The 23,339-nt window shown below is 35.0% G+C and overlaps 3 protein-coding genes across 6 annotated transcripts in view; 1 reads left to right on the forward strand and 2 right to left on the reverse strand.

Annotated features, from left to right (window-relative positions):
* Nucleotides 1–1,169: 1,169 nt before the first annotated feature.
* LOC117605499 (ribosomal protein S6 kinase beta-1) lies at nucleotides 1,170–6,256 on the reverse strand. 2 transcript variants are annotated; one of them, XM_034326914.2, is made up of 13 exons: nucleotides 6,238–6,256; nucleotides 6,070–6,163; nucleotides 5,280–5,320; nucleotides 5,024–5,198; nucleotides 4,428–4,511; nucleotides 4,060–4,193; nucleotides 3,907–3,969; nucleotides 3,682–3,810; nucleotides 3,514–3,604; nucleotides 3,325–3,441; nucleotides 3,009–3,248; nucleotides 2,776–2,927; nucleotides 1,170–2,646 (listed from the first exon to the last, which is right to left on the reverse strand). In XM_034326914.2, exons 2-13 carry the CDS (start codon nucleotides 6,070–6,072, stop codon nucleotides 2,589–2,591), a joined length of 1,287 nt encoding a protein of 428 aa, XP_034182805.1. In that variant the 5' UTR covers nucleotides 6,073–6,163; nucleotides 6,238–6,256; the 3' UTR covers nucleotides 1,170–2,588. The 2 variants fall into 2 exon arrangements, with proteins under 2 accessions (XP_034182805.1, XP_034182802.1); XM_034326911.2 differs by lacking the exons at nucleotides 6,070–6,163; nucleotides 6,238–6,256 and adding an exon at nucleotides 5,420–5,852.
* A 1,355-nt stretch (nucleotides 6,257–7,611) lies between these two features.
* Nucleotides 7,612–9,443, forward strand: EndoG (endonuclease G, mitochondrial). The gene is made up of 5 exons (XM_034326033.2): nucleotides 7,612–8,084; nucleotides 8,245–8,438; nucleotides 8,642–8,878; nucleotides 8,957–9,137; nucleotides 9,206–9,443. The coding sequence occupies exons 1-5, from the start codon at nucleotides 7,812–7,814 to the stop codon at nucleotides 9,302–9,304; spliced, it is 984 nt and encodes a 327-aa protein (XP_034181924.1). The 5' UTR covers nucleotides 7,612–7,811; the 3' UTR covers nucleotides 9,305–9,443.
* A 1,337-nt stretch (nucleotides 9,444–10,780) lies between these two features.
* The window catches only part of crb (cell polarity complex component crumbs), a 34,284-nt gene continuing 21,725 nt past the window's right edge, over nucleotides 10,781–23,339 (reverse strand). Inside the window, exons 2-19 of one of the 3 annotated variants that reach the window (XM_034326030.2) lie at nucleotides 21,582–21,955; nucleotides 20,936–21,116; nucleotides 20,421–20,585; nucleotides 19,373–19,700; nucleotides 18,632–19,092; nucleotides 17,883–18,064; nucleotides 17,599–17,752; nucleotides 16,920–17,384; nucleotides 15,940–16,675; nucleotides 15,186–15,588; nucleotides 14,531–14,986; nucleotides 13,716–14,468; nucleotides 12,816–13,647; nucleotides 12,379–12,748; nucleotides 11,903–12,218; nucleotides 11,479–11,802; nucleotides 11,313–11,408; nucleotides 10,781–11,246 (exon numbers count right to left, since the gene is read on the reverse strand). In XM_034326030.2, the coding sequence (XP_034181921.1) occupies nucleotides 11,019–11,246; nucleotides 11,313–11,408; nucleotides 11,479–11,802; nucleotides 11,903–12,218; nucleotides 12,379–12,748; nucleotides 12,816–13,647; nucleotides 13,716–14,468; nucleotides 14,531–14,986; nucleotides 15,186–15,588; nucleotides 15,940–16,675; nucleotides 16,920–17,384; nucleotides 17,599–17,752; nucleotides 17,883–18,064; nucleotides 18,632–19,092; nucleotides 19,373–19,700; nucleotides 20,421–20,585; nucleotides 20,936–21,116; nucleotides 21,582–21,955 (6,824 nt within the window). In that variant the 3' untranslated portion in view covers nucleotides 10,781–11,018. The remainder of the gene's footprint in view (nucleotides 11,247–11,312; nucleotides 11,409–11,478; nucleotides 11,803–11,902; nucleotides 12,219–12,378; nucleotides 12,749–12,815; nucleotides 13,648–13,715; nucleotides 14,469–14,530; nucleotides 14,987–15,185; nucleotides 15,589–15,939; nucleotides 16,676–16,919; nucleotides 17,385–17,598; nucleotides 17,753–17,882; nucleotides 18,065–18,631; nucleotides 19,093–19,372; nucleotides 19,701–20,420; nucleotides 20,586–20,935; nucleotides 21,117–21,581; nucleotides 21,956–23,339) is intronic. The other 2 variants (XM_034326031.2, XM_034326032.2) reach the window with 2 other exon arrangements.

Consider the following 23,339-nt stretch of genomic DNA (forward strand, 5'->3'; position numbering starts at 1 on the left):
TAAGTGTTGTCACAAATCATTATTTATTTTTAAATACGATTTAGAGGATTACAAACCATAATAGCAATGAATCAATTGTAGAATCTATATTTCTTTTTAATTGGAAGCATCAAACCATTTATCACTTATTTCGGCCAATGGCTAGTGTTTAATTTACATACATCATTCGATGATAACTTTACTTTTCTTCTTTCAAACTCTTAACTAATATATGTTGTGCCTCGTGGGGTAACTATAACACTTCTTTGTCATTAATACATCAAACAGAATATTATAAAAAATAAATCTTAACTTTTTGCTAAATTCATTTAGTACGTTCTTCTCGGTTGTTGCGATCAAACGTAAACATAGAAGATCTAAATAGAGCACTAAGTGCTACGACAATTGATTTCTTAAGGTGTAAAAATCAATTACAGTAATGCAGGCCGCTTAGGATTGAATCAAATTAACGAGTATCAGCACCAAGAATTGGTTGTTACAAAGCATACTGGTAGAATCTACCTACAAAGTTCATTTATATCAACAATGAAAGTCCATATAAATTCAAATATCTTTCAAACGATTTCAATCTTACCCGATGTTGGTAGTTATCAAAAAACGCATAAAAAATTATAGTACATTACACAGATATGGTAATACGTTACGTCGTTACATCATAACCGGATGCAATTATTGATTTTTTATTTTATATCGTTATCAATTAAATACTAATTCCCCTCGTTATAAACCTGAAAAATCAACTTCATTTACATACGTTTTTTTGTCTTAAGTCTTAACATCTTACTACAGAAAAATCCTTGAACGTTAAACACGACGAATAACTCTGTAGACAGATTCTCGCTTCAACATCGAAAATACACCATTCGACACGTACAGAAAATGTGGCTTATAAATTATCCTCTCTGAATATACGCTTCTTTATAATACAATACAATTGCGAATATCATTATACGCATTTGTTTTTTATTTTTTCTTCTTCGTGTAATGTAATCTTACATATATTATATACGCAATTTGTTTGAATGTAATGCATAGTCGAAATGTAGCGTCAAATTCGCAGCAGAAAGACCATGGGATTATAACATTCTAACATTTCGACTATGAGGTATATTCGCTGTAAATACAGCTAAAATTGTAATGCCATCTATGGCCTGTGAACACTTGGGTAGTTTGAAATTTTCTTGATGAGCGGCCAACAATCATTCTAAACACTTATTCTTTCCACTATTATAGTTTTATCTTTTTACTAATATTGTGTGTACGACAAAATCAATATATTAGTTGCTTTTTGTTTCAATAATACATATATAAATACATGTAACAAATAGACGTCAATTAAATAAATTGCAATACAATATTGATGTCTCACTAAGCATGTACATAAACATGAGTGTGAAATACGAAATACAATAGTTTATGATATATCGGTAGCAAGTCAACATTTCGCAGTAACATTGTTACCATGGTAACTTGTTTTCGTACTAAAATAATCAGAAAAAATTTATGCATCTTTGTTAGACATAACTGGATGAAAATAATAACGATTTTAACATTTAACGAATGCACGAGTGCCTTTACAAAAAATATTTGTTTGTTGAAGATTGGAATACATTGCAGTTTAAACTCACGTGTCTCTTAGGAACTTTCAATTGTACAAATGCAATTCCGTTGCAATATTTTACATAAACATTGTTCTATGACTATCGTGCAAACTTTGTTATCGTTTACATTATTGCCATGGAAACGTTATTACTGCTGAAAAGATTTTTCTTAAATGAACAACCAGATATGGAATTTTGAGCGGCGGAGCGGTTGTGGCAGCTGTATTCATCGTATATTAAGTCTATCCGTCTTTTTTTATCCCCTTACTTTTTAATTAATTATCATTTAAGCACGCGTACACTGTAATAAAATTACACGCACCGTGTACGGGCTTTGAAATATACAAGTGTTACAGGATGGTTGAACCTCAAACTTGTATTAACAGTGTAATTTATGAAACCTCTAAAAGTGCTGGAATTTTTCAGTCTGTTGCACTTAGCATAAATGACGTTTATAGATATCTATGTATATATGAATATCCAACCAACCTGTGCATCATATATACAAAACACAACAGGTGATTACGTATCAACGGTTTAATAAAACGTACATGTGTAGCATTTGGCTATAATGTATGCAAATAACGAATTCCATTACAACTTTTAGCAGATTGTAATTAACGGCAAATAAGTAAATAAAAATCTTTCCTTCCTGATTATTTATCATTCACAAATATATATATTATATATAGTGTGTATGTATGTGTACGTACTCTTATTGCATGCTACCAAATAACTGCTGCGTCGCTGTTCTTAAAGCATAATCTTAATTCGTATTTTTATTGTAATTATATTTGATTAAAAAAAAAAAGAAATTAGCTAAATTTAACTGCTGAATATCCAATCAAGTATTGGGTATTGGACCTATCCTTTTGCTACTCCATCTACATTTTTATAAAATCCCTCCCTGAGACACAAGGATTGGCCATGGATATCCAGCAGTTAGGCCGAAATGATAAGCATTTTCCACTATAAAGAAATTGGCAGTTAGCCTATTTCGATCATTTCTGTATCTTCTATGTTTCCATGTCCAACTCCATTATGTCTATAAATTAGTATGTTACTAATTACTAAGCGTAAATAATTAAATAAACATGTATTTCAAATCAAGCGTATTGCGTAACGCTTGCGCACGATAACGTGACGCATTATTAAAACCGAGGAATACACTTACCTATGATTCTGTACATGTGAACTATGTAAATGAAAATGCGTTCCTCGTGGTGAAAAACCTCGCATATTACCTCTGCGTGGACTTCTAGCATTTATTACCCGTGGTTGAGAATACATATCTTCCAGTATGCTAGGGGCTACATACGTGAATCCCTAAAACATGTTCCAACTTACTGGTAACAAAATGAAACTTTCCAGTGATTATATTAAATGAGGATATACATGAGAACACACTTGAAATACTCTATTAGCAGATTCACTTAATGTATACTCAGCAGGAGAATCTATTGGTGCAGATGTTGTAAATGTTTGGTCGAACTGAGACACATCATCTTCGCTGGTTAAAGTCGGTTTAAAAGGTGGTTCTAACTTTCGAGAAATCACGTCATCCCAATTGATATGCTTGAAAAATTGATGGCTCTTTATTTGCTCAGCATCTGATGGACCAGATCCTAATCTTTGAGTAACTTGTCTCTATAAATAATAAATACAAAGTTACGTTTCATGTATGACTCGAGGAATAATAGCTTCTATGGTTCGTGAAATTAACCTTCAACAATTTTCGAATAAGATCCCTAGAATCAGGTGTTAAGTATTGGGGAAGATTTAATTTACCGCGTAGGATCTTTTCAATGGTCTTCTTTCTATTGTCAGACGTAAATGGTGGCTAAAAATTTTAAATATGAAAATTAAAAAATTTATCATGGTAAACTAAATTCAAACGTTTAAGGACACTTACCAAACCAGTAAGCATATCATACAGCAATGTTCCCAAACTCCACCAATCTACTGCCTTACCATGACCGCTTCTTGTTAATATTTCTGGGGCCCTTTTATCAAAGCATAATTATTAATATCAATAAACTGAAAAACTCAAATTGTGATTATATTAAAACGTTTGCCTTACATATATTCAATAGTACCACAGAATGTATGGGTAACAGTACCATCCTGTATATGCTCTTTACACAAACCAAAATCAGTTAATTTTATATGTCCTTCTGCATCTAAAAGGATATTCTCTGGTTTTAAATCTCTGAAAATTTATTGATGATATAATAGTTAGGTCAATGATATAAGAATACGATTAAGCACTGTATTTAAATTCATATTTATAAACAGATTAATATACCTATAAATAATTCCCTGTAAATGAAGATGTTGAAGGGCCAGTATTATTTCTGATAAGTAGAAACTATAAAATTGAAATTCATATACAGCTTATAAATTTCATTACAGAAACTAAGTAATAATTCACCTTGTTATCACTTAGTTTTTCACTCACCAAGCAGTTTCTTCAAGAAAAATTCCTTCATCATTTAAGTGTCTAAACAATTCACCTCCGCACATGTATTCCAAGATCAAATATAATTTACCACCAGTTTGAAAAGCATACATGAGGTCCACGATAAAAGGATGCTGTCAAACAAAAAATAAAATATATATATAATGTATGTATTATAACAAATTTTTGTTATATCTTAACTGATAAAATTATAACTTTGAATTCTTTATACCTTATAAATATTAATATCTGTCTATTATATATTTCATTCTTTTTACTTTCTTTTTAGAATTCACTCTAAAAAAAATCAGACGGCCAAAGATCAAATCTCCGTCTGTATTAATTAAACAAATGCAATTTAAACTCACTTTCACAGCTTCCAAAATGTTTCTTTCAGCCTTGGTATGTGCGGTATCTTTTTGATTTCTTATAATGGAGGCTTTGCGCAAGACCTATTTTTTAAATAAACAGAGTTAACATAAAGCATACAATTATAATGTAAATGTTAAGCAATAAATCAGTACTTTATATATTCATTTTTATTTTCCATATAAGAAACAGTTAAAAGGTGAAACTTATTATTGTATTTTACATTTTTCTGGTACTCTTAAGAAAAAAACACATTAAAAATTTTATGCTAATAGACGTTAAGATATTCAAAACAACATGTTGACTTGTATTTTTATGAAGCTGAAAGTAAAAAATCTATTAACTAATGTTATTTTTTATTACACATTATGTTCGTATCACGTTTAAAATGAAAATTCACAAACAATGACAATTGCTGCGCAGTCCCGATCAAAACAAAGGAAGAGAAAAGACTTATATAATTGAGAACGGAATGTTCATTTAAAATAATTCGTCGAAGATCGATGGTATATTTTTATTATTTCTTCATACGTACATTGTACATCAGTAAAGTATCTAATAAAGAGAAAATAGTAAATTGAAAATTTTGCCCTACCTTCATCGCAAAGATCGTCCCCCTGTCATTACCAGTGATCTTACGCACTTGAAAAACCTTGCCATAGCCACCTTTCCCGATAACTTTACACAGTTCGAAATCTTGAGGCCCAGCTCTTTCCCGGCCGCGATTGACATTCTGTTCCGATATAGCTACCGTTTCGACACCTTCCGTTCTAAGAAAATAAAATTTTCATTTACCTCGGGATACCATGAACCGTACGAGACATGCCATAACTGGGGGAAAGCTTACTCACTCAGTTATCTCATTCACGTTTGGGTTTGCATCGTACTCTTCCTACACGTGAAAAGAAAAATGAGTAGGAAAGTGTTACGGAACGTGGAAAGAAACTGACGATAAGGAAATTGGAGTGCTCGTGTGCAGATGGAGAATTACCTCGCCGATCTCGATAACATCATCGTCCGACTCGTCCCTATTTACCGTGTCCGCATCGTGCAATTCAATATCGAAAACTGCGGCCATTCCTATACCCGACTAACTTAAAATCAACGAGATTTCGCGGTTCCCGAGAAGGCGAATTATTTCTTTTGTAACAAACACGATGATAACACAACAATATTGTTACACGGTCAAAACCTTGAATTACTGTGAACAAGCTGCCCTGTCTCAAGGCATACCAAACACCCTCTCCTTCGCGTACACTCCGATTGGTTGTACAGTCTCGTCAGTCTCAGGTTATCAGAGCGGGATGGTACATGGTTTCAACCAATCAGACAATACAGTTCAAGTTTCACGAGAAACTGACAACTATGAAATTCCTTGAACCTTTCCTATGTTTTCTGGTTTAAATACTGGAATTCCACGCGGTCTGTTTAAATTTTATTACAATTTTATTAATAACTAAAACTGACGATGCACTACATCGTTGAAAATATGTATTACTGGAGATAGAAACGATATATCATGGATATTGAACATGATTCACATACTATAATTTATGAGCCTTATTAATTGGCAAAGTATGTTTTAGATAAATGACCAATACTTAAGGCAGAAAGGTGAATAAACTTTCCTTTATTTCTTACCATTAGTTGAAAGATTGTTGAAATTAGAGCTGCACTTCGTCTTAGGGGACCAAAAATTTTTGGTTAAAAAATATCAAATCTTACAGTTTTCGACCTGAAACTTACAAAAATGTACTTTAAAAATTCAAGAAATAACTGGTTTAGAAAATACGTTATGTAAAAATGTACGTATTTAACATATTTTGACAAGTTGTTATGACGCCATATTGCTTCTACTCATATAAATGCCTTGGATAGGTTAGGTTAGGTTAGGCCTATATCCTTTGGAAGATTTCTACCACATATAAAAAAAAAGGTTAGGCCTATATCAAATTTTCCGTCCGCCTAAACTTATTTCTACTTACCTGCGACCTGGGTATATTTAAAAACCTACAAGAAAATATAGTAGGATACTTACCTGAATTTACATATTGACATTATGGCATCCGGGGTGTCAGGGACCCCGGTAACTCTGCGCACCGACAAAGTATCATCTTGGGGTGTTAGGGACCCCGAAGTACGGGTGATGCTCTTTGCATACCGACATTATGGCGGGGGGGTCAAGGACCCCTTAGCTAAAATGTGCGACCCATAGAGTTTCTATAGAAAAATTGAAACCTCTGTAACTTTTGACTCCTGATATTTCCTTCTTTCAATGTTTTATACTCTTTCTAGGTCTAATCTTTTACTATTATAGGTCATATCTATCACTATCTTGCAATTACTATTTCGCGATTTGTTTGGTTTTTAGGTCTTATATTTCCCTATTCCCGGTCAAATCCATCGCTATCCTGAACAAATGTTTCACGATTTGTTCGTTTTTAGGTCTTATATTTCGCTAGATCAGGTCAAACCCATCACTATTCCGAACAAGTGAATTTCACGATTTGTTTGTTTTTAGGTCTTATATTTCGCTAGATCCGGTCAAACCCATCACTATTCCGAACAAGTGAGTTTCAGGATTTGTTTGTTTTTAGGTCTTATATTTCGCTAGATCCGGTCAAACCCATCACTATTCCGAACAAGTGAGTTTCACGATTTGTTTGTTTTTAGGTCTTATATTTCGCTAGATCCGGTGCTTCGGGGTCCCTGGAACCCCAAGATGGTAGTGCGGTATACAGCCAGTGCCACTGATGCTTCGGGGTCCCTGGAACCCCAAGATGGTAGTACGGTATACAGCCAGTGCCACTGATGCTTCGGGGTCCCTGGAACCCCAAGATGGTGGTGCGGTATACAGCCAGTGCCACTGATGCTTCGGGGTCCCTGAAACCCCAAGATGGTAGTGCGGTATACAGCCAGTGCCACTGATGCTTCGGGGTCCCTGAAACCCCAAGATGGTAGGGCGGTATACAGCCAGTGCCACTGATGCTTCGGGGTCCCTGGAACCCCAAGATGGTAGTACGGTATACAGCCAGTGCCACTGATGCTTTGGGGTCCCAGACACCCCAGTATAGATTCAAATCGGTATGCAAAGAGCGCCAATTGTGCTTCGGGGTCTCTGACACCCCAGGATGAAATCAGGGCCGTACCTAGAGGGCACTCCAGTATAATAATCATCCTCTAATTTTTTTCCGGAGTTTATTTAATTTACTTGTTTACTTGTTTCATGGATACACATTACTTACCGGTGAATTTTCAGATGCATATGAATGTGTAATTGTACATACACCATAGACTTATGTATATAAATACATGTAATATATACAGTAAGAAGTTATAAATTTAAAAAACTTTTTATTAACTAAAAACTTAACGTTTAAAAAATGATAGAAGTAACAAGAATTATCTTGAAAATGAGTGCTGTGACCACCATAGGCTTTGGTGGTTGGTTTTTGGGTAAATATTCGGAACAGAAACGATACTTGAACGTAGCAAAAGAAGACGATGGATTGTGTAATTTTTCAAATACACCTGTTAAAAAAATGCCTGGTTTGCCTTTATTTGGAACAGTTTCTGCGGCAACTGCAATTGTTCCCACAGAAACTGAAATTGATATGGGTTCAAAATTATCAGCAACAGGTAAAAGGGTGTCTGAAGTAAGTTTATATTTTTGTTTATTATTTTTAACCTTGATGTTATACAATGAAATTTGCTGTATTCATTTTCTATGTTATGAAATTTTTAAACTAGAGTAGTTAGTTAATCTATTTTTGTAAAATGTGAACATATAGTAACATATGTTTTGATGTACGATAGATTATGAAATATGGATTTCCTGGATTGGATCAAGTCAGATCTTATGATGACTTTGTTCTATCTTATGATAGAAGAAATAGGGTAGCACATTGGGTATTTGAACATTTGAATAGAGAAAGATTAAAACCTAATGGTGAGATATCACGTGCTAAATGTGAATTTAAACCTGATCCAAGTATACATCCATTTTTCAGGTAATTATTTTTATCTATTATTTATACCAGGGGTTGGTTAATTGTTTCTATAAAGGATCAGACATTAAATATTTTAGGGTTTAGCAGGCCTGGAGGTAAGATTGAAATTATCTAGGTAGCTGGTTATAGAATAAAAAATGTTTGCCGACCCCTGAACTATACCTTTTCTAAACTACTACTTTAATTAATTTATTGGAAATTAGAGCTGATAACAGTGATTATAAAGGTAGTGGATATGATCGTGGGCATTTAGCAGCTGCTGGCAATCATAAATTTTGTCAGGCTCATATAGATCAGACATTCTATTTAACAAATATGGCACCACAAGTAGGTCAGGGTTTCAATAGAGATTCCTGGAATAGATTGGAGAAATATGTTAGGCATTTAACTAAATTTTATAAGGATGTATATGTTTGTTCAGGTCCTCTCTATTTACCAAAGTAAGTAAGGTTTTTTAATTTGTTGTGTATCTTTTTTTTACCAAAGATTTAAGAAGTTGAGATATATTATTAATACAGAATAGAATCTGATGGAAAGAAATACGTGCGATATGAAGTTATTGGTGCTAATCATGTAGCAGTACCAACTCATTTTTATAAAATAGTTGTTGGGGAAACACATGATTCAAAACTAGAAATGGAGGCATTTGTAATGCCAAATACTCCTATAGATGACAGGGTTCCTTTAACAAATTTTCAGGTAAATTTCATTTGTTAATCATACAAATTATATAGATTATAGTAAGTAATGGTAACATCTTGTAATAGGTACCGCCAGAGAGCGTCGAACGTGCAGCTGGACTTTTATTCTTTGATAAAATCTCACGCGATAAATTAAATAAAATAAATGGAAGAAAAGTTAGATAATTATAATGCAAAGTTAGAAAATTGCAGTAAATGTTTTGATATAATTATTTAAAATGTATCAACTAGTTTTATCTTCTAATCAATTTAAAAATAGAAATTTTGCAATAATACTTTTATGTATTATTGTATGTTTAATCTTGTATAGGTGTACGTTTTATTTAGAAACAATCATTGTATATTATCATATAGTCTTTAAAATACACATACACACTAAATTTTCGTATTTTTATAAAGCAGTTCAATTACTTTAGTCTCTATTTTATGTCATCTTATAAATAATACTGAAATGAAATATTTAAATTTTTATTATTTTTGTACATTCAGCAATTATTTACATACAATATTGCATGTTGTCACATCTTGTCATAAAATAAGTATTCACATGAAAAGCGCATGCACTCTTATTTAGGTATTTTTCTTAGTATCCAAAGTTTCAGTCTTGAATAAAACATTTATGATATTTAATTTATAGTAGATATTGAACAAGGATTATTTTTCATAATTTACGATAATGCAATACAGTCATTTTTATCTTTCGAAATATAAATTATTCACATCATAAAGGTCGTATTTGTTTTTTGATTGGTACTTCGTTAAAACATTTTCATATTACATACGCTGCGTTTCTTAAAAATTTTGTCATTTGATATTAAAATTCAATGTAACGAATTTTGTATTCGTTTAAGAGAAAATAATGATACATTAAAATTAATATATTTAAGACAGACGATACATCACTTTTTTCATTTCCGTAAAGAACAATTATTTTGTTGTTACCGAAGAGAAACGATATTTTTATTGTTTATGATTAGTAGACGAGAAAAATTCTCGCTATTACTTTGGTCGTGGTAGTAAGTGGTTACGTACCAAATAATATTCGTTATTAAATACTATATCCATATAAAATGCTAATGGTAAAATCGTTAATAATTTCAACTTATACTCTAATTTATGTACAAAATTAACAAGCACGTTGGTACTGGGAAACGTACAAACGCACGAACGACAATTAACCACCATCTACGAAATTTTTACAAAGTTCCGTTTATCTTTGTAATAAGTCGTAACATTACTACGATTTCATAATGATATCTATATATTATAGTTGCCTGGTAGCTAGCAAGTAAAATAATGAGTAACGAATACCATTATGCTTTAGAGATCTCAACGTACACATCTATGTTTAACGCGTTTCTAAAATGCACACTTGAAATTCTTTTATATTCATTGCTTATAAATAACATTTTCACGTAGGATTGATTAGGCACTAAAATGGACGGGTCTCGTTGCTTAGGAGCTTTTCTTGAGTATTGCTTGCAAGTTAAGGACACTTAACGAAGTTTTAAGTACACTTTGTGTAGTTACATTGATTCATGAAAATCAACAAATTTGGTAATACACTGTTCAGTGCTGTATTCGTTCAATAAAGCTCCTTAATAATCAATTTTTCTCTAAGATTTTGTTCTTCGTTTTGTCGTGTTTCATCTCCAGCGACGTTTTCCAAATGCTTTAAAATTATTGTTCTTCGTGTTGCTCGCTTGATTTCTTAGGTCAATTTGATAGTTGTGTAATTGCATTGACTAGAAAACGTGAGATGAAACTTGACATTTTCCTTTCTTTCTTGCTGTCACTGTAGTAACGATGCATATTCTTGGCAGACTAGGATCCAGTGACGCGAAACACTTACTTATCCCCCTTCGTCGCAAGAAAGTTCTTAGATTAATCTCTCTTCTGGTGGTGGTTTCATTACATTGTCCATTTCTACTCGTGGATTACTGAATTCTTGAGCACTTGGACTATATGTACCCCTAGTCGCTCGTTTCTTCCTGGCCATCATAAATAATGCAACTAAAGAGCCTGCTGCGATCAGGAAGAGACATCCAACGATAGGACCAACTATAACTGCTATGTCCATCGCTTGACTGCTCAAAAAGTGTTCCGTCTACAAAGAAAAATATTTATGATGGACGTGATTAACCAAATATCTTTTTAAAACATTGGAATGTACCTCTGTGCAATTTTGACCAGTATACTCTGCTGTACACTGACACCTGTAACCACCGTCATCTCCACAATCGCATGTACCTCCATTCTGACAGTAATCCTATTTAAAAGAAAAAGAAGATATGTATAAAATGAAGAATGTGCCAAAAATTTAAGTAAAGTAATAATACCTCTTTGCAAGGATTCACCATTCCACAATTGTATCCACAATAACCTGGTTCACAAATGCATCGATAAGTTCCTGGTTCATTTTCACACTGACCATGACCACAATCTGTCGTTGTATCCTGACATTCATTTATATCCAAAGAACAATCAGGTCCTGTGTAACCTGTATCACTACAATCACAAGTGAAATTGTTTACTCCATCGTAACATTTCCCATCATTTTTACATGGTACATTTCCTTCTGCATCTGGCGCACAGTCATCAATATTAATTTCACAGTACATTCCCGAGTACCCAGGCAAACAAGTGCATCGAGGTGTCTGGTACTTTAAAATAATAGATTATTAAGAATCGCAGGCAATCAATTATTTAAACAATAAGTAAATGAATTTATGATTAAGTATGGATCACATACAATATGCATACCTGGTACAAGAAATCACATTTGCCACCGTTCTGACATTTTCGACCGATGCAATAAGGAACATTACAAATTGATCCTTCGTAACCGGTCATACAAGTACAGGTGAAATTGTCACCAGTTTGCGGATTTACTACGTCTGTGCAAATACCACCGTTTTTACACGGTTGATTTTCACAAGTGATCAAACGGAAATTCTGGCAAAGATTGCCAGTGAATTGATCTGGACATTCACAATGGAAATAACCAGGATAATTCACGCATACTCCATCATGCTGGCAAGGGTTGAGTGGTACACATTCATTGATGTCGCTATCACATCTATAATAAACAATAAAATCAATTAAAAATTAAAAATCTGAATTTTGTAGTATTTGCTTATAAATTTATACAAAAATATGGACATTTAAAACTTATTTCTTTGATATAAAAATTTCTAAATAATGATGACACTATAATATAATACATTTTTTATACTAACAGCCATCCTTGCCATCCACTATTACACACACATGTGTAATTAGCAATTCCATCAACACAGGTTGCTCCATTTTGACACTTATTATCAAGGCATTCGTCAATGTTAAACGAACAATCGTTCTCCGTGTAACCAGCAGGACATTCACAAATGTAACTATTCGCTTTATCCAGACAATAACCATCGTTTTTGCAATCAGAATCGAAGCAGAGCTGGCAACCGATATTATCGTGATGGGTCGCGTTATCTTCTTGTAATGCTAAATATTCCAATGGTGTAAAATTAGCATTTTGATAAACCTCTTCATATGTGAAATAATGTAGCAGCATGCTGCCAATTCTTACTTCTCCTAAACATCCTTTAAAAGTTTCACCTATAAAATGAAATTTTAGTATTAATGGTGACAAAGTAAATAAAAATTATGACGTTAATTTGATTACCTGACATTGCATCATGAGGTGGTGATGCAGTGGTTAATACGCGTTCATTGAAGTCTATGGAATTTTCATTAATTCCATTTCTATTTTCCAAATTCTGTTTACTAGAACCGATGGTCACGTAGCTGTGTTCATTAGACAAGGTGGAACCAAGTCCACCAAGGGTGACCGTCCCAGTAATTAATAAATCATACCATAAGGAGAAACTAAAATTCGGACTAACACGTGATGCATTCTCATCATTAGAGTTTGCATAGCTACACTCCATGGAATTGTTGTTTAATCTCAATATTATCGATGTCCAATTTCCATCAGCTTCAGATTTACCAAAAGTCAATACTCCTTGGTTCTGCGTATCCAAACGCCATGATACTGTGATCTTGTCCTTGTAAACGTAAACTGTGAAATGCAGGTCGCCCACGCGAGGAGCAATATGCATCAGAGTACCGCCTGTACTCGAACGATAAGTAATTTGAATGCTATCAATCGTCGAGTCTGTCACGTTTCTTTCTTCCACTTGATTGTAGACGTAACTGAAGGAAGTGTTTACTCCGTTGAAAGTAGCATTAGCGATGCATTCATAGCCGTCATCCAAGTTCTGGCATTTCGAGCCAGCTGGACAATCTTGCAATTGACAGAATTCCATTTCTTGACACGTCTTCCCGGTATATCCACGTGGACACTGACACCAAAAGTCATTCCACGTGACATGGCAGGTTCCATTGTGATTGCACGGATTGCTTACGCAGACATTATCAGATATTACTCCCTTGAGAACTTTGTTGTAATCAAAAGTTACGTTGCCAAATTGTATCGGTGTTGGAATGTCATTTGCCTGTGAAACGGATATACGATTTATATTTAACAACGTTGAGATTAGAATTTTTATTTTTTCAAACAAACCTTTAGAGGGAAGAATTCAACAACCATGGTTTCAGTGCCATTGGATATTTGAACATCTTGAATAATACCCTTGAAATTAACTTGAAGAGCTTGCGACACTTCTATCTGACGATTATCTACTTGTCGTATGTATCTAGACGCTTGTGGCAAGCCTCCCAGATACAAAACGGTCACGTTCAATTGACCAGAAGCACTGATGGTTTTCCTAAAGTATTCGGTACCATTGATCCTTACTTGAACCAACGTCACATTTCTAATTACTTGTATCAGGTGATTGTTTCCATCGTTCAGTTTTACACCTCCAACTGTGTAAGCTTCGGTACCATTGAACTGAATTCTGACAAGTAATTCACCTCCTTCCAGCTGAGCCGCTATGTAAGTTTTCTCTTGAGACTTTGACTCAGCTGGTGGATTTGGTTCTGATCCTAGATAAAATATATCACCCCTATCTTGTCTAGTGCGAATGAACATGGAAATATCGACAATAGATCTAACTGCTTTCCTAGCCATATCTGTTACTTTCACGGTCACGTATCCATTTGTAATATTCTCGTATCCAAATGTGGCTGCTGTCATGTTGTATTGGCAGGTATGCCCTAGATATGGTCGCTCACATTTGCAAGAAAAGTCTCGCCACCTGTCAGTACAGTGTCCACCATTTTTACAAGGATTTGGCGAGCACTGAGCTTCCCTTGGACAACCTGATTCAACATGCTCCATATATATGGTCGTAGATGAGGTACCAGAGTATACCTAAACATATATTAATGACTTAAACTTTGCCCATAGTTCTGCGATGATATTTTACCACTTACCCATTCTCCATTAATAACAACATCCTCGGTGCAACCCACAAAAAATGACGGGCCATGGGTTAATCTTTGAAGATAGCTAGTAGTACCACCAACGTAAGTCATTGGGAAAGATGTGTGATTAGAATTGGAACCTTCGTTCAGACTAATAGGATAAATTGTTTGTTCTTCGTTAGCTGAGAGTACTAAATGGGTTGCATTGATAGCAACGAACACTTTCTGCCAAGTAGAGTCGTTCAAACCGCTGCCAATAAATACACCCTCCCACTTGTTCAGGAGACTCGAATGCAGATTCAGTTTGCCATTTACAAGTTCAAGGATGTAAAACGTTGATCCTTTTCCAATAGCTAGCAGTCCATTTGGTAGAGTTGTTCGGAAGCGAAATTGTATATCATATCCCTCGTCACGAGTAGTATTCACCAGAACGTATGATCTTCCACTTAAGGACATTGTTGTTACCTGTGGACAGAAAATAATGTTATACCCATGCAAGATGGTTCAAATTTTTATCTTTATTTCTACGCACCTTCTTCTGTATTTTGTGCAAAAAATGACAAGTGCAAGTAAATTACATAAGTTAATAAGCAGTTATATGTACGTACATAGGGCTATAGGAGTACAATAAGAAAATAAGATACTTTAAAATACAGTGACTTACATAATCACAGACTTCTCCGTGGAATCCATTTGGACAGGTGCAATTGAATTTATGTATCGTTTCATCCACAAGATATGGCCAGCAAGTGCCGCCATTCTGACAAGCATTCCCTTGACAACCGATCAGCTCTACCGAACAATTCTTGCCACCATACTCTGGTTCACAGGTACAAGTATAATCAGCCCTTCCATCGATGCATACACCGTGCTCGCAAGGTGTGTACCGTTTGCATTCGTCGATATCGTGCTGACAGTGATCACCTTCATAACCATCCTCGCACTCACAGGTGTAACCACCGATACGGTCTACGCAAGCTCCAGCTTTGCACGGATTGCTGTCGCATTCGTTGATATTTAATTCGCAATTTTTACCCATTACACCTTGTACACACAGACATTCGTATCTGAAATAAATAATATTTAAATGAAAACTGTTCTTTACGTTTTTGTCGACTCTATTTCTGTGAACACTTTGCGGTCCTATGTCTAATGAGCTAATAGATCTATTAGTGGCACTATAATAATAATAATATAAGATAAAAGATTAAGAGCTTAAATTTGGAAATTAACTATTTGAAGATACACAGATATATTTTACATAGTTATAGAATAGTTGAGATTTAACTATTATATCAGTATACCTCCTTGAAACATAAAAAGGAGCATAAAATCATAAAGTCATGAATTATTCAACCTCTAAAGCGCTAATTGAGACCACAAAGTGTTAATTTCTTTCAAATAACTTCGATACTTGCCCACTTGCGTTCGCGTAACTAAATTCTTGATTAAATATCGAAGGTAACGTCACTGCATCGCTCTTATATAATTCAATATTGGATCTTTCTAGACAAGTTCCATTATACTGGCAAGGTGAGCTCTCGCATTCGTTTACATCAACCTCGCAATTCTTCCCAGTGTAACCAGCGTAACACTGACATTTATAATTCTTAATATCATCTATGCAGAGAGCACCGTTCACGCAGGGCTCCGATCGGCAATCATCGATATTTTGTTCGCAGCGTGCACCTTCGAAACCCGTGTCGCTGCAGTCACAGGTATAATTGTTTATACCGTCGATGCATAGGCCGTGATTCAGACAAGGCGATGGATCGCAATCGTCGATATTAATCTCACAATTTGTACCACTAAAGCCCAGCGAACAGACGCACATATAACTAGCGATTTCATCGACGCAGCTCGCACCGTTTAGGCAAGGATCGCTTTCGCATTCGTCCACGTCCATGTCGCATGTTTTCCCGGAGTAACCAGGCGGACAGCGACATTCGAAAGTGTTAATACCGTCGATACACGTGGCGTTGTTCTTGCAGGGTCCGCATAAACATTCGTCGATGTTGATGTCGCAGTGGTCCCCAGAGAATCCAGGTCTGCAGAAGCAGTTATAACTGCCATCGTTGTTCACGCATATTCCGTTATTGCAGAGAGAACTACCTCCAATTTTGCATTCGTCCATGTCTTCCTCACAAAATTGTCCTGCAAAGATGAACAATTAATTGCTAATTAAATAAAGAGGAATTCTGAAGAGATACATTAGGAAAACGAGGAAATTAATGGTAATAATAATTATATGTTCAAACGTTTTGATAGCGACTTTATACCCATTGAAGTATCGTTCCTAGGAATATACATATGTGTCCTTCGGTACAGTATAGTCATGTGCAAAAATATTTGTAGATACATATTTCATGTAATGAAACTTTTATTTCATGAAATTTACCTTGATATCCGTCTTTGCACTTGCATTCGAAACCATGGTCTCCAAGGTCGATGCACGTGCCGCCGTTGCAGGGTTTCGTCGCGCAATGGTCGACGATTAGGGTACAATTAGGGTCTCTGTAACCCTCGCGACATTTGCATTCGTAACCAGCGATACCGTCGACGCAAATCTTCCCGTCAGGACATACGACGTCGACACAATCGTCCACGTTGATGTCGCATATCTTTCCCTCGAAACCCCGTGGGCATTCGCAAACGAATTCCCGCCTCGATCTCGGTATCAGTGTGCAGTTTCCATTATTCAGGCAGGGATTTACCGCGCATGCATTGTACTCGCGTTCACAGTTTTCATCCATGAAGTCTTTGGTGCAGTTGCACGTGTACCCGTTGATTCGATCGATACACGTGCCTCCGTTCTGGCAAGGTTGGGATAAACATTCGTCCACGTTTATTTGACAGTTCTTACCTAGAAGTATTGCAACGTTTGTTATTAAATTAAATACTGATTGAGAAAAGAAATAATTTAATTGGGCAGTACAGGTGAATAAATTGTACCACGATTTAAACATAAATTTTGAATAAAACAAAGACATTTGAGAAGATTTTTTAGGAACGAACACATCACAGACAGTGAAATAGACAAAGCTTAGCACGAATACGTTTGTGAATCATATGGTTACCGGTGTATCCCGGAAGGCACTGACAGTAGTAGCTATTTTGCTGATCAATACAGATGCCACCGTTGCGACAGGGATCACTGATGCACTCATCCTCGTCGATGGAACACTCAGGACCAGCCCATCCTGGCTCGCAGGTGCAATAATAGCCTCCAGGCTGCAGGTTGCGACAGAGACGATGCGACGTAACAAAGAAAGCAACGAGGCCACATAGAGATACGTTCGACACGGTTGATTAATCGGGCTAGATGTGCATGCAAAAAGCTAGGTGCGATTATCCAACTCACGTAGTCGTGACAAGCGGAAGCTTGCTTGCAAGGTAGATCACGACAGGTGATCGGATCCTTGCATTGGGGTCCTGTCCAAAATCTTGGGCACTGACACATAATACCGAAACGTGTCTCGAGGCAACTACCTCCGTTGTAACAGGTGGAACACCAATCCGAAGCAGGTGACAAGCACGTTGGTCCTGATCGTACGTAACACATCACACACAAACGTCACATGAAGACAAATGGAAAACATGTAAGATTAACGTGGAAGAATAACGAGGAGAATTAGTTGTAACAAAGAAGTGTTTTTGTCTTTTCATATTAGATGCAACAAGTATCTTGTCTCTTCAATAAGGTATTAATACTAATATGATTTAGTTTTGTTATGAAATTTTGAACATAAAGAAATGTTTAAATGTATATGTGATAACAGTATTAGCTACAAAGTGATCTTAAACTGATGGTACAGTTGAATAGTTTTATTCAATAATAATACAGAAGTGTTATTAAAAATTTATTTTTTCCTTTTTTATTTAATTATTGATATCATTAATTTTTGATTTTTAGCAACATTAGGTGAATAATAGTGTTAGAGTTTAATTTGAAAATCTCAATATTTTTTCTTCACAACATCTTATAAAATCTATGAGTACCTTTGCAACTGTACAATTAGTTTAAAGACAGCATGTATCATTTTCAGTAGGTACATGATTAAAGTGGTTCGATTGAAACTTTCTCAATCATATCTTGTATTCCTCCTTTACCTTTCCATTCTGGTGGACAGGTACAATTGTATCCATCCTTATTGCTCGTGCATGTCCCACCATTGCTACATGGATTGTTGGCACAATAATTGATAGTGCAATTTGGAGGATTGCCCATGAATCCAGGATTACAGACACATTGTGGTCCGTGAGCATCTTCAACGCAAATACTATTCGCCGGGCATGCTGCATTTTCGCATAAACTTCTGAGCTCGCAGTGACGACCCGCGTATCCGGGTAGACAGTTACAATGATAGGAACCAACGTCGTCTACACAATCACCACCGTGTGTACACGGATTTGATAAGCACTCGTTCAAGTTCAATTCACAGTTTTGTCCTTCAAAACCGTTCGGACAATGGCAGATATAACCACCATAATTGTCGTAGCATATACCATTGTTCAGACAGGGGTCCGCTAGGCATTCGTCGATATCAATCTCGCAGTTTGCACCTTCGTACCTGTAATTAATGATTAATTATTATTTTGGAATACAAATTAACCCTTTGCGTTCTGTAATCTTTTCTATATTTGGTGGAGGACGGCTTTGATGAGAATTCAATAAAATGAGCAAGAGAGATAACAAATTATAAAATTTTATAATTATAGTTTTACAATTTTGAAACTTTGAAATTTTAGAATGGTGAGAAACAAAATTTAAAATTACAAAACTCAATAAAATTAACACAGAAGCGCAAAGACTCGATAACAATAATAATATCAAATAATTACAAAACGTACCCTGTTCTATCGCATATGCAAGTGTAATTATTGATACCGTCGTTGCAAATTCCCCCGTGTCTGCAGGGATTCGAGGAACATTCGTTGATGTTAGTATCGCAATTTTTTCCGGTCCATCCAGGTAAGCATTCGCACCTGTAGTCGGTTTCAGTGAGCGCTAAGCAAACACCGTCATTTCTACAAGGATTTTGCTCGCAAAGTCGTACTCCCAGTTGAGATTCGCAGAATGTTCCAGTGAATCCTGGCTTGCATGCGCAACTGTAATCTCCTTTCGCATCCTCGTTACACGTACCACCATTCCGGCAAGGAGTACTCAAACACGGTGAACCTAACAAATTTGATTTGATAATATTATGAAAAGTTATATGGAACGCTGAATGAAGAGCTTAGCGAGAGAGAAGCGTTAAATCAAAGAACAATTTTGTGCAAAAATACGTGATGATGCCAGTGCGCCCGAAATCCAAATACCTGTTTAATAAGCTACCAAAGAAAAAATAGGGAAATGTGATGTTATGAGTATGATATTTATTTTTAAGAAGCATTGATAATTAGGGTGGAAAATAAGGATTCTTTTTTAACCCATATGGCTGATGATAATTTTCTTACTTTTGATTAATATTACTTTTGAAAACATTCGGAAGGTCAATTGCATAATTATTCACGCAACGTAAGATTCTTATTGCAATTGTCCCAAGTATTTTCATGAAACTGTAGTAGAAGATAAAGCTCAAAAAAGAAATAATGAATTTCATGCAAGAACCAATCGCGAAGACTAGAAACAGAATTCATGGCCAAGTATAATTTTATAATAATTTGTATAATTTTTGATGTTCTAAATTTTCAATTATTCTTTTCAAAAACCTAAAAATGATTACACATCTAATCTCACATTCATTGTTTGAGGGTGAAAATAAGAAAAATAAATTAATTTCTAAAATTTGCAAAGAGTAACAGTAAGCAATTATAACGATTATAGTTCCAAAGCCATGGAATCAATTTCCATCTCGTATTCTCTGCCCAAAAGCCCATATTCAACGTCGAGGTCTACCATTGTCAATTTGACAGTTGTTGCCGGAATATCGGGCGTAACAGTGGCACTCGTAACGATCCTGCCGTGACACGCATTTACCATGCATCATGCATGGCTCATGATTGCAGAAATCCATGGTGGTGATTGAGCTCGGTCCTAGACTTCCGAGTCCGCCTGTACCACCTGAAAGTTTCGTACGAGAATCTGGCATGCAATCTACTGCTTAGGTATAATAGGTGATCACACACGATCACACACGTGTCTATGTGGGTACAAACCAAATATACGTGGATCTTCAATCTGATAGTGTGCTATGCTTCAAATTCTACGTTGTTGAAGCTACTGTTTACTAGCTGTTTTAATTATATACTAATTACTAATTATATTACTTTTCAAAGAATTAATTAGAATAATTAATGCGAGTAATTAATTCTTTTAAAAATGAATCGTTTAATAATTTTTATTTCTCAATAGTATGGTATTCGGTTATTCAATTGTACGGTATTTATAATAGGAAAATAAAAAATTCTTACATCCTTTGTTATCCACAGGACAGGGACCAAAAACAGCTCCGTTATTGATAGAGTCGTTAAAAAGAATTCCAGGACCTTGAAGAATGCATCCTCTGAATCCTTCTCCCACAATGAGAGAACCATTCATATCGTAGTCAGGAAGCGTAAGAATCGCAGAGTTGTACGTGGCATTAGCAATTACCTAAATACAATAGATTAACATTGCGTCAAAGATTAGAAGTCTCTTCATTCATTATTTTTACTATTTAATGCTTAATTGCATTATATTGCTATATAAAATAAAATAAAATAATAAAATGTATCATTTTTTAATGCAAGGGTTTCATATACTGAATTAAAATCGAGGCTTTCTCCATGGTCCGCCATCCGAGGGTTCAGATATTTCAGCTTTCAACCCGACCACGCTTCGAATCATCGTCAAAAAAAGGAAATATAGCATAAAAAATATTGCAATTTGATATAAATAAGAAAATAAGCACTTCTGTTTCTTAATTAAACATAATTATCCTCCCCTCCCAGTTAATAACTGAATCCGGATCATTCTCAAACTTCGAACGGGCCAGAATTTTATTTCCTACATTATCATTTTAATTGTAATATACCTAAATTATAATTTCAATAATTGTACTAAAAATATATGAATTACCTGTGTGTGACCTGCTGCGTTTAAAGTAAGATTGCCAAGTCTAAAAAATAGATTAACATTGTTCCAAGCGTTGTTGAGTAACCTGGCGTTAAGTCTTGCTTTATAACGTTGTTGATCAACGATAGCCACGAAGAGGAGTCCTTCTGGAGTCACTTCGAGACTGATCGAATCATCGTTGTACTTCTGAATGAAAAGTTGACCACCATCGCAGGTTCGAAAGCTTAAACCACTGTGTCTATGTACCGACACGAACGATCTCAATTTGAGGAAAGAGGAGCCGCCGTCGAAGTAAGCTTCTCGGGGATGTTCATCGTACTCTTTGTGTCTGATGTCCTGCGGCGCTTCGTCAGTGACTACTAACAAGCTAGTAAGTACTGAAACAGAAATTTCAATCATCTTTGATTATTTTGAAATTATTTAAACTTGCCGGGAAGTTTCAATTAAATTCTATTATTTTAGATTGTCGCATATTATTATAAGTGGTCGATTCGAAGACATTCAAAGTCTGACAAAAAATAACATAAAAGAATCGTAAAGAAACATTTATAATATATCAGTTTGAAGTATGTAGCTTCGTTTAAAAAGGTGAAGGTGATCTTGACATTTCTGAAATGTCTCCATTTCTGGAATCGATGAATATGTCAGGTAATAATTCATCCAGTGCCATTTAATTTTGACTAATAAAATTTTTCTCTATTTTTTACCATTCTTTAGCACACGTTTCTGTGTGTCATAAATGCATTAGCATTTGTAGTTTAATGATAAGGATAAAAATTTGTATTGACTCTAGGACGCTATAACTAGGTCAGTTGTAATCTAAATCTACGAGAGGTGCACAATGGTACACTGGCAATCAAACACTTCTCTAAATAAATTTAAAAAAAAAATGGAAAACGGAATAAATGTAGAAAACAAATTAATTTAATGTCCCTTCTTTTTAATTAAAAATTTAGATTTTAAAAATTATGATAATTTCAATTATTAAAATAATCGCTATCATTGAGGCGTGGTAAAATATTGAAATCAATTTGTGAGATACTAGTAATTAGGAAGAGATAATGTCAAAGGCACCTAATAAATCAAACTTAATATATGCTAATAATTATTGATGAGCGCCAGCAGCAATTTTTACGATCAAATATTCGAATGGACATAGATATTGATTCAGAGCAGGAAATAGAAGACACCATGATCGATAGGGTATAGTACACGTCTGTCCTAATTTCTGTTATCATTAGTGGCTTGCAACTTCGGGGAGATAATGTACGTATTCCAATTGACATGTGTTGAAGATCTGGTTCCTATGCTCGTCATAAACCATCAACTCCTATCACGGTAATCGTATAACTACTAAACAGTAAAATTCGATCAATTATTTATCCATACGTATAAAAATAAAAATACTTTATTTTTAAAGAAAATCAAATAAATCTTATTGCAAAGATTTTCAAATTACTATTATTTATTTTGATATTTTCAAAATAATGAATGTAACTTTTGATGAGTAATGTATAGACAAATTTTTCACTCTTCCATTATTTTGACTATATAAACGTACGTTAGAAGGATAATAATAATCCATGACTTTTAAGCCGGTTGATGAAGTGCAGTGCACCTACACCAGGATCGATGGTGACCAATAAATAATGCATGAGATGCATCTGCATGCTCTGGTAAGGCTGTGTGGCAGACTGTCGTTTAAAGTGGACATTACGGTTATACGTTGGCGAAAATCTGATGAGATTGTATAATTTAACT

The sequence above is a fragment of the Osmia lignaria genome, chromosome 3, assembly GCF_051020975.1.
Source record: "Osmia lignaria lignaria isolate PbOS001 chromosome 3, iyOsmLign1, whole genome shotgun sequence".
Lineage (NCBI taxonomy): Eukaryota > Metazoa > Arthropoda > Insecta > Hymenoptera > Megachilidae > Osmia > Osmia lignaria.

Coding starts and splice junctions, on each gene's coding strand:
- LOC117605499 (XM_034326911.2), bottom strand. CDS start 5,506: ATGGCCGCAGTTTTCGATATTGAATTGCACGATGCGGACACGGTAAAT. Junction 5,321..5,419: donor ATGTTATCGAGATCGGCGAG/GTAATTCTCCAT, acceptor TTTCACGTGTAG/GAAGAGTACGATGCAAACCC. Junction 3,811..3,906: donor TTACAGGGAATTATTTATAG/GTATATTAATCT, acceptor ATAAATTTTCAG/AGATTTAAAACCAGAGAATA.
- EndoG (XM_034326033.2), top strand. CDS start 7,812: ATGATAGAAGTAACAAGAATTATCTTGAAAATGAGTGCTGTGACCACC. Junction 8,085..8,244: donor CAGGTAAAAGGGTGTCTGAA/GTAAGTTTATAT, acceptor GATGTACGATAG/ATTATGAAATATGGATTTCC. Junction 8,439..8,641: donor AGTATACATCCATTTTTCAG/GTAATTATTTTT, acceptor ATTGGAAATTAG/AGCTGATAACAGTGATTATA.